Source organism: Oncorhynchus mykiss, chromosome 30 (assembly GCF_057628025.1).
Source record: "Oncorhynchus mykiss isolate SJ-2025 chromosome 30, ASM5762802v1, whole genome shotgun sequence".
NCBI classification, from domain to species: domain Eukaryota; kingdom Metazoa; phylum Chordata; class Actinopteri; order Salmoniformes; family Salmonidae; genus Oncorhynchus; species Oncorhynchus mykiss.
In genome coordinates, this window is record NC_143051.1 from 27,675,938 (window position 1) to 27,690,627 (window position 14,690).

The 14,690-nt window shown below is 42.7% G+C and overlaps 1 protein-coding gene across 1 annotated transcript; it reads left to right on the forward strand.

Annotated features, from left to right (window-relative positions):
- Window positions 1–3,124: 3,124 nt before the first annotated feature.
- Window positions 3,125–14,648, forward strand: parp10 (poly(ADP-ribose) polymerase family member 10). The gene is made up of 12 exons (XM_021560309.3): window positions 3,125–3,367; window positions 3,913–4,088; window positions 4,329–4,571; window positions 6,026–6,256; window positions 6,689–7,743; window positions 8,033–8,248; window positions 8,706–8,844; window positions 9,026–9,680; window positions 12,371–12,780; window positions 13,070–13,203; window positions 13,301–13,475; window positions 13,708–14,648. Exons 2-12 carry the CDS (start codon window positions 3,914–3,916, stop codon window positions 14,004–14,006), a joined length of 3,732 nt encoding a protein of 1,243 aa, XP_021415984.3. The 5' UTR covers window positions 3,125–3,367; window position 3,913; the 3' UTR covers window positions 14,007–14,648.
- Window positions 14,649–14,690: the final 42 nt, after the last annotated feature.

Consider the following 14,690-nt stretch of genomic DNA (forward strand, 5'->3'; position numbering starts at 1 on the left):
AAGTTGCATGAACTCACTCTGTGTGCAATAATGGTGTTAATCTATTTCTGAATGACTCCTTTCTGTACCCCACACACAGTTATCTGTAAGGTTCCTCAGTCAAGCAGTGAATTTCAAGCACCGATTCAACGACAAAGACCAGGGAGGTTTTCCAACGCCTTGCGAAGAAGGGCACCAATTGGTAGATGGGTAAAAAAAAGCAGCTATAGAATATACCTTTGAGCATAGTGAAGTTATTAACTACACTTTGGATGGTGTATCAATACACCCAGTCACTACAAAGATATAGTTGTCCTTCCTAACTCAGTTGCTGGAGAGGAAGGAAACCGCTCAAGGATTTCCCCATGAGGACAATGGTGATTTTTAAACCAGTTGCAGCATTAAATGGCTGTGATTGGAGAAAACTGAGGATGGATCAGCAACATTGTAGTTACTCCACAATTCTAAACTAAATGACAAAGTGAAAAGAAGGAAGCCTGTACAGAATACAAATATTCTAAAACACTGTTTGCAATAGGGCAATAAAGTACAACTTTGAAAAATATGGCAAAGAAATGTCCTGAATACAGAGCATTATGTTTGGGCAAATCCAACACAACACATCACCGAGTACCACTTCATATTTTCAAGCGTGGTGGTGGCTGTATCATGTTATTGGTACGCTTGTCATCGGCAAGGACTAGGGAGTTTTTTAGAATAAAAAGAAAAGGAATAGAGCTAAGCACAGGCAAAGTCCTAGAGGAAAACCTGGTTCAGTCTGCATTCCAACAGACACTGGGAGACAAATCAACCTTTCAGCAGGACAATAACCTTAAAATGCAAGGCCAAATATTGTACAATCCAGGTTTGCAAAGATCTTGGAGACTCTGCTGTCTCCAAAGTTGCCAAAGTTGATTCTAACATGTATTGACTCAGGGGATTGAATACTTATCTAAATAGATGCCTGTTTTATTTCCCATAAATGTATTTATTGTGTAGATTGTTGACCAAAAAAATGACAAATCAATTTTAATCCCACTTTGTAACAAAACGTGGAAATAGTCAAGGGGTGTGAATACTTTCTGAAGGTACTGTAGGTGACCATTCAACCAAACAAAAACTAGACATTGTTTTTCCGTTGGAATTTACTTGTGCTTTTAGACAGTTGAAAGCATAGTGATAACACATTGGGAATTCAACAACCTTTCGGCTGTCTTTTTGAGCGAGTGAATATAGGTTGTAATCTCATTGATCAACGTCTCAACCAAATATTACCCAATTGTCCACATTGAAATGATGTGTGCCCAGTGGGTATGGTTTTGATACAGAGCTGATGCTGGTTGATTTATATAGATGACTGAAACAAAACTATTTCATATTCACATTTAGCCACCATGTACAGTCGTAAACCCATAAAACAGAAGGGTGTCAATTTTTGGGGGTAATTAAGTGCCTTATCCATGATATTCATTTGACCAGATAAAGCAGGTCCAAAGTTCCTTTGTTATTCTTGTGAGCGAGCAGTGCAATATTCTTTGATAAATGATTTAACATGTACAGTACATTACAATTCTGGAGCTGCTGCTCATGACAGCTCTGCAATTACTCATGACCAAATACAGTATTATTATTTATGACAGGCTTTTCAGATGTTACAGGCTTCTCAAAAACATCTCCACTAGTTGGACTCTGATACAGAGAGATGTATCAGACCTTTAATGATGATGGGAAACTGTAGTGACCTAGAACCAGTGGTGTAAAGTACTCAAGTAAAAATACTTTAAAGTACAACTTAAGTAGTTTTTTGGGGTATCTATACTTTACTATTTATATTTTTGACAACACTAATTTTACTTCATTACATTCCTAATGAAAAGTATGTACTTTTTTACTCCATACAATTTCCATGACACCCACAATTAATCGTTACATTTTGAATGCTTAGCAGGACAGGAAAATGGTTAAATTCCCGCATTTATCAAGAGTAGATCCCTACTGCCTCTGATCTGGCGGACTCAGTAAATAATGTCTGAGTGTTGGAGTGTGACCCTGGCTATCTGCAAATGTAAAAAACAAGAAAAGAGTGCTGCCTGGTTTGCTTAATATAAGGAATTTGAAATTACTTGTACTTTTACTTTTGATACTTAAGTATATTTAAAACCAAATACTTTTAGACTTTTACTCAAGTCCCCCCATACATTTTTTGAGCCATGGGGAAGATCTCAATTGCATACTCCTCACATTCTCTCTCCTCATCTCCTTCTCAAAATCCATTGGATAAGAAAACAGAGGTCCCGCCCCTCTGACCTTTTCCTCCAATGGGTTTTGAGAAGGAGACGAGGAGAGAGGACACAAGGCGTTTGCGATTGAGCTATTCCCATGTTTTACATTACAAGTTTTGAGACCCTGTAACATGTTTCATTTTAATAAATATTTGTTTAAAAAGGAGACCAGTAACACCATGTATGAGTATTATTATTAATGGTCAATGAATTCAATATCAGTGATAATAACATGCTCCACGTATTTAAAAACACACACACGACCGACTTTGGGAAACCCTACATTAGAGGGCACTATCATCTCGTGCAGGGTTTCCCAAACTCGGTCCAGGGGCCCCCCTGGGAGCACATTTTAGTTTTTGCCCTAGCACTACAGAGCTGATTCAAATCATCAAAGCGTGAATCAGTCTAATGATAGGGAAAAACCAAAACGTGCACCCGGGGAGGTGGGGCCCAAGGACCGAGTTTGGGAAACCCTAATGGATAAACTGTAGTATTTGCCAATGGCTCTGCTTCACAAGAGCATAATGACAATATCATCTTTGCTCTCCTGAGACTGTCTTGTTGAAGGATCAAGGTATAAACATACATACATACATTAGGCTACAAATTATAGTGTAGAACTACATTGCAACTACATGCAACTACATGACCCAGCTAGAATCATCAGCGTCCTCTAACTCTCTCCCCCTCCATTAATGTTCCATTAATACTTGCATATTAAACCAATTATGATATTCTAACTAATTAGGCCTACTTACTCCCGAGTGGCGCAGCGGTCTACAGTTCCTGGTTCGAATCCAGGCTGTATCACATCCGGCTGTTATTGGGAGTCTCATATGGCAGCGCACATTTGGCCCAGCGTCATCCGGGTTTGGCCGGGGTAGGTCATCATTGTAAATACGAATCTGTTATTAACCGACTTGGCTAGTTAAATAAAGGTTAAATTAAAATAAAATAAAATACTCAAGTGGCCTTGCTACTGTAAATGCCTAAATCCTGTAGCTGGCGCAAAAGCGCCGATACCCGGTGGCATGCGGAACAACCAGGAAGTCGCTAGTGAAAACATTTCCGTGCGTCATGATCTGAGAATGCTTATATATAAGGTACGTTTTCCTGACAAACTGCAAATAAAAGTGTGTTTAAAAAAATCACCCGATAACTAACTGGACGAGTTTATATTTATACCCAGCGAGAGTTATTATTCCTTTTTATTATGCAATTGTGTCATTTGCCTTTCGTGCTGCTTGCGTTGTTGTACGTCGAAGATGGTTTCTATTTCTTCGAAAATGAGAACTAATGTACTAAAAATCCCCCACATTGTATTATATTCAGCGATTTATTTGTGTTTAAGTCAATAACTTAACTCTATTTTTGCAGCCAAATAGGACATATTTTGTAACCAATACACAGTTAGTTGGCTGCAGGTGTGCTCACACTAGGCCCTGTCTGTTGGCTTTGATTCTTACTTTCACCTTGTGCTTTGCAATATAGTAGTCTATTCTCTTCACCGTTAGAAAGCCAAGATAAAAGTTGTAAAGATTGTCAATCAATCCCATGGATTATATGTGTGTGTGTGTGTGTGTGTGTGTGTGTGTGTGTGTGTGTGTGTGTGTGTGTGTGTGTGTGTGTGTGTGTGTGTGTGTGTCAGGATGTCTGTTGAAAGCCAAGAGAACCGGACAGTGGAGGTACTGGGGGTACCTGAGGAGGTGGAGGATGAGCTCCTGTATTTGTACTTTGAGAACAAGCGTCGTTCTGGAGGAGGTAGTCTGGTGTCTGTGGAGCTGGAAGGGAGCCGGGCCATATTACTGTTTGAAGAGGCAGAGGGTAAGAATGGATTCCGTCTGTGTAATTCTTGTAATCTGATATAATGTTGAAGGCTAATAAATGTCCTATGTACCTACACAACATCCTCATGAATCATTCTTTATCTGGATCCCCATTAGCTGATGTCTTAGCAACAGCTATTATTCCTGTGGTCCACAAATTTAATGATGCTATTGTACCAAAAACAATTATTCTATTACCATCCATAGCATTCTGATTATATCTGTGTTTGATTGACAGTTGCAGCAAGGGTCCTGTCTAAAGGACCCCATGTCCTGCACAACGCTGAGTTGATCGTGAGGAAGCCGGCGTGTAAGGATCCATGGAGACTGTTGCTGCGGGGGGTTAACCCAACCACCAGTCAGGAGCTGGTGGAGCTGTATGTAGAGAACATGATGGGGATGGACATAGACGATTACACTCTGTACCCCTCACCTGGCAGGGACCTGTTCCTAGTACACTTCCGTCAGGCCTTCAATAAAGGTTAGGGGTTTTCCTATCAAGTTCAAAGATGGAATTCACAGTAGGGGGAAACGGAATCACAAGCCGCCCCACCACTCTTGTTTTTGTTGGCGTGCTGAGGAATGTCGTGCAGCGTTGTAAAAACATCGTAGGACATATTGTGCTCTTCCATCGTGTGTGCAATGTCAGAAGGGGAAAAAAACAGTTTGTTTGCAGTAACTTCTTTGATGTTGTAGTATCACAAACAGACACGCAGAGTTCAATTTACACCATGACATTTAGGGGGTGTCTGTATCGAGTGCATGCACTTGCACAACATTATTTTCTAGGCCTAATAATAAAGACATACTTTAAATGGTAAAAATGTATTACCTTTTAATGTGGCATGAACACAGCAAGTCATATTTTCACCTGATTGCCAAACAAATAATTTCAAAAAGTAGGCATGTTCGTCCACTTCAAAATTATTCCAGCATTCCAACTGGATGTATACTCGTGGCATTTGATGACTGGAAATATACATCTCTTTCAAAACGACAGAAAAGTGTTCTTAATGACATTCAGCGATTGCCATCGATTAGGCTGACATAAATTTATGCGTCTTGCTGACAAAAATACTTTTTTTGTAGCCAGAAAAGTTGGGACACTTGAAATGGCCTGAAACTGTTCCGGGAAAAATGTGATGGTCACCTTAACACACAGTCAAATTACTAGACTAGGCTACAATGTGTATTAAAATGAAGTTCAAATAGATGTAGTGTTTAAAAAAAAAAAGTAGGTGGGTAAATTGGTTGCGGTGGAAAAAGTTACGCTCCCTATACTTTCAATGCATTTTATTTATTTATTTATTTTAATTTAAAGGATGGGTAAACGACGCACCACTATGTCTACACCACTGCCGGTAGACTACCCTCTCAGACAAGGCAGTTTTAAACACCTGAACACATGCAGAATAGGTAGCCTACATTCAATCAAATCCATTATTTGAATCAGCCTGAAGGTATACCCTCGTTCATGAGTTGTCCATAATTCATGAGTTAATGCTTGGAGTCTTCCCAGATTGTGTGACATAAAACACTACCTTTTCTTTCCTTACATTAATGACATTTGACAGCGTTGTTTGCCACTGGTAAGCATTTAACAATTGAATGAAAACATTGAACTTAAACCCTGTACAAATCATGGATCGTGGCGATCTCGGAACACGCACTAGAAGTGTAACAATGCCTAGGTAACATTTCATTATGTTTCACCGTGAAACTGTTCTCATGGGCACACAAATCCAAAATAATGTAGGCTTATGCCATTGCAAAATCAAATGCTTCTAACCGTCACTAAAGGCCTAGTTAAAACCATAGATTTTAAGTAATTGAAATGATTTGGCAAACAATATAATTCTGAATGTATTTTAAGTGGCTCTGCTTTTGCATACAGTATAGTTAATGTGTGTATTCTTCCTTATTTTGCATGCACAGACTTCCAGAAGCTTTTCACAAAGATTTCTAAGAAGCCTCTAGATGGAGCGCAGATTGTTCTGGAACAGATAGATCAGACTGATTCCATCTTAGTGGAGAACCTGCACCCCAGCATCACAGCAGACATGCTCAGTCTGTACCTGGAGAGCCAACGGGGTGGGGGCGGTGGAGTTAAGGAAGTCACCATCATCTCAGAAGGGGTTGCCAGGGTCTCCTTCCTGGACTTTGACTGTAAGTTTTGAACATAGACTTATATGTTTTTAATGTACTGTGTCTCTACCGAATGTCTCTTTTTGAATGTAAGTTATGTTTTCTACTGTAGAAAAAAAGGACTTTGTACATTTTGTATACAAGCATTTCTGTTGTAGCTGTTGTATCCATTTTAAAGTACTAATGTTGTAGTATGTTAATGAAACATAAAAGCTATAAAGAAGGGGTATTCAAATGCCACCATGAGGGTCTGGAGTACTGCTGGTGCTCTCTTCTACCTGATAATTAATTGCACCCACTTGGTATCCCAGGTCTAAATCAGTCCCTGATAAGAAGGGAAGAATGTACTGGAACTGGCTTCGAGATCCAAATTTGAATTTGATGGCTATAAAGCATGCAAGTTCTATGTAGCTGTTGAATGTGTTTTATTCCCTTCCTTATTACATCTAACAGCAGTGGAACGTGTCCTTAAACAATCACACAAACTCGAGAAGACGGATCTGATGGTCAGGCCTTACTTCTCCTTCCTCCAATCAGAGGACTCCTCCTCACCTCTGACCGTTCCCCTGACCTCTCTGAGTGGAACATCCGATAGTAACACAACGAACACACTGCAGACAGAAAGTGGTGGGCAATCGCAGACTGGTTCTCTCCCTGCAGCCAGTACCAGTGACCATTCTCAGTCCTCCCATCAGGTTACCGCTGAGCCCCTGGTCCCCCTGCTGTCCCACCCTGTGTCCCAGGCAACAGCAGCCCAGGGAGGCATGGAGGACCTAACATCGATCCCAGAGCCCATGTCGAGCCACATCCCCGTCCCTGACCCAGTGAAACTCGCGCTGCTCCAGCTCAGTCCCCTGCTCCAGAGCCTTCAGCTGGCCCACCCAGCTTGTAGCGTCCAGATCAGGGAAGACGGGGTCCACATGGCCGGGTCTGACCGGCTGGGGCTGGAGCAGCTGAAGAACGCTATGTTGGAGTTCCTTGGGGGTGTGGCCCAGGCTCATCTCACCTTTGACCTCGAGAAGGCCCACTTTCTGGCCAAACAGGAAGTGAAAGACAAGCTGCTGCAGACGTTGAAGGACAAGGGACTGCCGTCCATGTACACAGTGTCGGACTGCGTTGTTGTGGTAACGTCTCTGTCTTTCAGCTTGGTGAGCCAGGCGTGTAGCTTGCTGAAGACCCTGCTGTCTGACTTCAGTATCCCTGTGGACAGAGAGTATGAGTGTATGCTGTATGCCCAGGAGTGGACTGGCTTCCTCCAGTCTCTGGGTCTCTGCTCTGCTAAGGTGTCAGAGAGGGGACAGATAGATGTCCTGACTCTGAGAGGGTTGGAGGAGGAGAAGCAGGCTAAGATAGTGGAGTTCCTCAGTACACCCATTGAAACAGAGGCTATCATCTCTATGGAGCCAGGCATGTTGAAGTACATCCAGACCCACCATCATCAGCTACTGGCTGATATGGACCAGGTGTCTATCTTCCCTCTGGACGCACATGGCATCTGTGGACTCCGAGTAGGTGTTTTACCTTTTTGAAATATCATAAAAATATTCCCTTGCATTATCTAAATTAATTCACAGTATATGCAGTAATCCTCTCATACCCTTTTCACACAACCGAGTCAAGCTGAGCTGTACTGGGTTGGCCTGGTTACACGTGCTGGAGTGGACATTGTTAAAATCAAATATCTGAGCCAGAACAGTACGGTTGAGTTTGGCACACTAGTGTGAAAAGGGTATCCAATGTCTTTGTGAATAATGGTCTTATACAGCGTTTCATACTCGTCATGTCTGTGATTGGTAGATCCAAGGCAACGCAGGGGCGTGTCAAATGGCTGATGAGGTTCTGAGGGGTGTGGTGTCGTCCATCGTGACCAGAACCATCACAGTGAACGAACCGGGCGTGGCGCGGTTCCTCATCCAGGAGGGAGAGGGGACTAGCATCCTCAGGGAGATGCAGGCCAAGTTCCAGGTCTACATCAACATGGAGAAGGTGCACTGGGAACCCCTGGAGAACGAGGTAGCTGGCCCAATGATGACAATATTAATATAGACTGTATTATCGATGCTTTTACTATCATTACTAATTCACTTGACAAATGAGGTTGCCGAATGATAAAGATCTACACATGGATGTATAATGCAATTTGTTTTCTGAGCCATGAACTACATTGTTTGGATAAGCATAGTTAGGCAAATGGTTTATTTCATAGATCATAGGAGGCTGGTGGGAGGAGCTATAGGAGGATGGGTTCATTGTAATGCTGGAATGGAATTCACAGAACTGTATCAAGCCGTTTCATTTATTCCATTCCAGCCATTCCAATGAGCCCATCCTCCTATAGCTCCCCCGACCAACCTCCTCTGTCCAATATATATATGTGTGTGTATTTATATATATATATATATATATATATTTCTGTTTGTCTATATACAGTATGTCTCTGGTGTATTCTAGCTTTGTGATCTCCCTACAGGACATCTTTGAGGCTGCATGGAATATGACATCCCATCAGAGCTTCCAGAGAAGGTCCTCAGATGGTTCCTTACAGGCTTCCACATCAGTTCTGACTCATACTAACCAGACTTCCAACGACCTCTCAGCTCCAGACATAGGTACATACTTTCATTATTCTCATAGCGATCACATGTATTTGAAAAAAACATTTTACATAAATTGTCAGTGTTGTACCCAACCTAGACAATGAAGAGTATATGGAAGCACAGTGGCCAGAAGGGAGTTATTCTATTGGCATTGTTGTTTTGCAATCACTGAAAACATATGCACTGATCCCAGGTCTTCTAGAGGAGGCAAAGAGGCTGTTCTCAGCCATAGATGAGGTGGTGGACTGTGGCCTCTCTAGTCTGACCAGAACCACTGACATTGAGGAGGATCTGTATACGGCCGGGGAACCCATTGCCCTCAGCACCGACCAGGGCCCAGACAGAGACAGCACTGATATGGAGGAGCAGGCTACAGAGCCGCTAGTGGAGGGAGGGGGTAGTGATGATGAGGGTGCTCTTGCTCCTCTGGTTGCCCAGGATGGAGGGCTGTCCTGGGCCACGCAACTCTCCTCTACCCTGGATGAGGAGGCCCAGATGTCCCTGGCCATCCAGTACTCCATGGAGACCACAAAGAGGTCCCTGACCGAGGAGGAGGAGCTGCAGAAGGTTCTGGAGCTGTCCAAGAAGATGACGAAGATGACTCAACATGATGGTGGTGCCATGGCTACCTCTTCCCTCCCTGCTGCTGGCTTGCACCTCGATCAGGCTGTCCAGGTGTCTCTGCAGGAGGCCATCCAGTCAGCCAACACGGCAACAATCTTTGTGTTCGCTGGCTACAGTTGTGACCTGATCAGAGTGGACATTGCCCTGAACAAGAAGGTCACTCTGAGGAAGCATGAGGAGAAGCTAGAGCACCGCAGCCTGAGGATCCTGTCTCAATATCACAGGTACGTGTCTGTGTGTACATTGTGCATTTTTTTTTATAGTGATGGGCAACTGATATCGATATACATTTTCCATGTCGGTAAATGTATATCGATATCAGTTGCAGTTTTTCCATTCAATATTAAATTGGTTCGTAGAAATTTCTTTGTGAATGTTTACTTATATTTGAAGTCCAGACAAGTGCTTGCTGATTGTCCATTGGGACAGGTGTGTTCTGATGGTATAAACCTACCTAACTGTTTTGAAAGTGCCTTCCTCACCATCTTCAATAAGCATGCTCCATTCAAAAAATTTGAACCAAGAACAGGATATAGCCCTTGGTTCACTCTGACTGACTGCCATTGACCAGCATAAAAACATCTTGTGGCGAACTGCATTAGCATTGAATAGCCCCCGTGATATGCAACTTTTCAGGGAAGTTAGGAACCAATATACACAGGCAGTTAGAAAAGCTAAGACTAGCTTTTTCAACAGAAACTGCTGGCCATGCTTTCCACCTGGCTACCCCTAACACGGTCAACAGCCCGGCACCCCCCAAAGCAACTCTCCAAGCCTCCCCCATTTCTCCTTCACCCAAATCCAGATAGCTGATGTCCTGAAAGAGCTGCAAAATCTGGACCCCTACAAATCAGCCGGGCTAGACAATCTGGATCCTCTCTTTCTAAAAGTATTGTTGCAACCCCTATTACTAGCCTGTTCAACCTCTCTTTCGTGTCGTCTGAGATCCCCAAAGTGGAGACACTCTAGACCCAAACTGTTACAGACCTATATCTATCCTACCCTGCTTTTCTAAGGTCTTTGAAAGCCAAGTTAACAAACAGATTACCGACCATTTTGAATCCCACCGTACCTTCTCCGCTATGCAATCTGGTTCCCGAGCTGGTCATGGGTGCACCTCAGCCACGCTCAAGGTCCTAAATGATATCATAACCGCCATCGATAAGAGACACTACTGTGCAGCTATATTCATCGACCTGGCCAAGGCTTTGGACTCTGTCAATCACCATATTCTTATCGGCAGACTCAACAGCCTTGGTTTCTCAAATGACTGCCTTGCCTGGTTCACCAACTACTTCTCAGATAGAGTTCAGTGTGTGAAATCGGAGGGCCTGTTGTCTGTACCTCTGGCAGTCTCTATGAGGGTGCCACAGGGTTCAATTCTTGGACCGACTCTCTTCTCTGTATACATCAATGATGTCGCTCTTGCTGCTGGTGATTCTCTGATCCACCTCGACGCAGACAACACCATTCTGCATTCTTCTGTCCCTTCTTTGGACACTAACTACCCTCCAGACGAGCTTCAATCCCATTCAAATCTCCTTCCGTTGCCTCCAACTGCTCTTAAATGCAAGTAAAACTAAATGCATGCTCTTCAACCGATCGCTGCACGCACCTGCCCGCCCGTCCAGCATCGCTACTCTGGACGGTTCTGACTTCGAATATGTGGACAACTACAAATACCTAGGTGTCTGGTTAGACTGTAAACTCTCCTTCCAGACTCACATTAAGCATCTCCAATCCAAAATTAAATCTAGAATCGGCTTCCTATTTTGCAACAAAGCATCCTTCACTCATGCTGCCAAACATACCCTCGTAAAACTGACCATCCTACCGGTCCCCGACTTCGGCGATGTCATTTACAAAACAGCCTCCAACACTCTACTCAGACTGCATCCAATTTTTTATCACAGTGCCATCCGTTTTGTTACTAATGCCCAATATACTACCCACCATTGCGACCTGTACGCTCTCGTTGGCTGGCCCTCGCTTCATACTCGTCGCCAAACCCACTGGCTCCAGGTCATCTACAAGTCTCTGCTAGGTAACCCTGCCTTATCTCAGCTCACTGGTCACCATAGCAGCAACCACCCGTAGCACGCACTCCAGCAGGTATATCTCACAAGTCATCCCCAAAGCCAATTCCTCCTTTGGCCGCCTTTCATTCCAGTTCTCTGCTGCCAATGACTGGAACGAATTGCAAAAATCACTGAAGCTGGAGACTCATATCTCCCTCACTAGCTTTAAGCACCAGCTGTCAGAGCAGCTCACAGATCACTGTACCTGTACATAGCGCATCTGTAAATAGCCCATCCAACTATCCCATCCCCATAATGTATTTATTTATTTATCTTGTTCCTTTGCACACCAGTGTCTCTACTTGCACATTCATCTTCTGCACATCAATCACTCCAGTGTTTAATTGGTATATTGTTATTATTTCGCCACCATGGCATATTTATTGCCTTTACCTCCCTTAAGTCATTTGCACACACTGTATATATACTTTTTCTACTGTATTATTGACTGTATGTTTGTTTATTCCATGTGTAACTCTGTGTTTTATATGTCGAACTGCTTTGCTTTATTCTTGGCCAGGTCGCATTTGTAAATGAGAACATGTTCTCAACTAGCCTACCTGGTTAAATAAAGGTGAAATTAAAAATAAAATAAAAAACATGGGATGCCCATCAGCAGGCAATTAACTATGGTAACTTGAGCCTGTGAAAATATCTGTTTTATGCCTGCATGCTGTATGCTTTTTACAGAATGGTGTAGGTTAAGAATAAACCTAGATTACGATACGATATGCCTTGCTCATATCAATATTAAAAGATATCATATGGAATTTGCAATATTGGTGCCCGCAAGCAAATGTTTTTATATTTACAAATAAATTCAATCAACCAATCAGGAGGTGTCTGGACTTCATCAAGAGGAAACATGCCGTGGAGGTCACCATCCAGGGAACCACGGCAACCATCTCCGGGTTCAAAGACTTCGTTACCGGGGCGATGCCGGACATGAAGCTCCTGCTGAGGAGGATATCCACGACGACGTCAGACGCCGACATCCTGCGGACGGTGCAATGGCTGTGGCACGACCCAGCGTCGTCAGGGACAGAGACCGCGTACGCTCCGGAGGCGACAGTGTTTATGGAGAACGCCTGGAAGATGAGGCAGAAAAAGATCGACATCCTGCTCAACAACCTGCCGCACATCATCAACTTTGAGAAGATGCAGGAGTACAACGTGGCCTCTGGGAAGTCCGTAACCATCTCCAGGAAGATGCTGAGCTCAGAAGACTTGTACTCAGATATACAAGGTAAAGAACTTAGCAAATACTGTATGTGAGCCTATAATCATGTTATTTATTTTTTGGTAAATAACAATTACATTTGTGAGATGCAATTTAATTACTGACGCAATATCTTAACAAAGCTATTTAATGTTGCACCGTTTTCTGTCATGCTATATCGCACTTATATTGCTACAATATGTTGCACCGTTTTCCGTCATGCTATATCACACTTATATTGCTACAATATGTTGCACCGTTTTCCGTCATGCTATATCACACTTATATTGCTACAATATGTTGCACTGTTTTTCAGATGAGGACTACAGTCTACTGTCCAACCTGCCTGAAACGTCCAGAGTGAATGAGGATTCTGATGAGTTTCAGGATGTTGTGAAAGACTTCTACGACTCCATACATGAGTACCACAACAGAATCAAAATCATTAAGGTATGTAGGATCTATCAATGTCAACAGCAACTAACCATTAACTTTGTGCTGTATCAGTGACGTCAGAAGCCATTCCTCTGTTAATCGCATTTCCCAGGTTGAGAAGCTGATGAATAGGCTCCTTTACAACCAGTATAGACTGAAGAAGGCTAGTATAAATCAGAGTGCCAATGACCCAGAAGTGGAGCGTACGCTGTACCACGGCACAAGTGAGACCAGCGTGAAAGAGATCTGCGTTCATGGCTTCAACAGAAGCTTCTGTGGAAAGAATGGTAAGGCTTTTCTAATTATAGTTTTTTTTTTGTGTCTCACAGTAGTTCATCAGCTTTTTTTCCATTTCACTTCATTTTAGCATTGTTTTCATGTAGACTTGTAATCATGTGGCCTCTTCTATATCCTGGTCTCTCTGCAGCCATTGTCTACGGTCAAGGGTTATACTTTACTAATTTGGCCTGTCTCTCTCTCTGTAATAATTTAGTCTCTTGTTTTGGTTTCTCTTTGCAGCCACTGTTTATGGTCAGGGGGTCTACTTTGCTCTGAACTCAGCCCTGTCTGTCCAGGATCAGTATTCTCCCCCCAATGCAGACGGACACAAGTTTGTGTTTGTGACCAAGGTGCTTACTGGGGACTACACTCAGGGCAGTCACTCCATGAAGACTGCTCCTCTGAAGGAGAGCTCTGAGATACCCCTCAGATACGACAGCGTGGCAGATAAGATGGACAACCCCTCTCTGTTTGTTATCTTCAACGACACACAGGCTTACCCTGAGTATCTCATCACATGTCAGAAGATTAATTGCTGAGGGAGGGAAGGAAGGAGTGGGATAGGATATCCAAAAAAAGCACTAACTCTGTTTCGGCACAGTGTTTTTACATTTTTCCCTATTGGGAAGAGGATTCATGGGAATTCTATTTGAAAAATACTGTGCATTGTGTTTCTTTAATCATGCATCTTAATTTAGTTTTTCTAACTTGTTTACGCCACTGCTCTTTATTTATGAGACAATATAGCCTTCTTATACAGTATAATGATTACAAATACTCAGTTATCCATACCAATAATGATTGCAAAGTGCTCATTCACAGTGCAATTGAATCATGAATTAACCAAATGCAATGTTCTCGACTACAACCGTATATATTTAATTGTATAGTTTGATTATAAAAGACCAATGTAATGCATAACGCCCCTCCAATGGTATTGCATGGAATTTTACCTGTGGAATGTGGTTTTAACCAATCAAGATTAGACCCCACGGTTGTATAAATGCATTCAACTGGTAATGTGTCTTGAAGAGCCAAACATTGACCCTACTTATTATGTTGCCTTTTATATTTATTCTATTCCATCTGAGTGATAGATTCCCTATTTGTCCTTTACGTTAACTTTGGGTAAAAAGGTGGCGTTAATTTGATTTATGTTCAATAAAACTCTTGTCCTGTCTGTTTTTCTTTTTGTGCACACACAACTGCAACAAGGGTGAGAT

Coding starts and splice junctions, on each gene's coding strand:
- parp10 (XM_021560309.3), top strand. CDS start 3,914: ATGTCTGTTGAAAGCCAAGAGAACCGGACAGTGGAGGTACTGGGGGTA. Junction 4,572..6,025: donor CCGTCAGGCCTTCAATAAAG/GTTAGGGGTTTT, acceptor TTGCATGCACAG/ACTTCCAGAAGCTTTTCACA. Junction 8,249..8,705: donor GGGAACCCCTGGAGAACGAG/GTAGCTGGCCCA, acceptor ATCTCCCTACAG/GACATCTTTGAGGCTGCATG.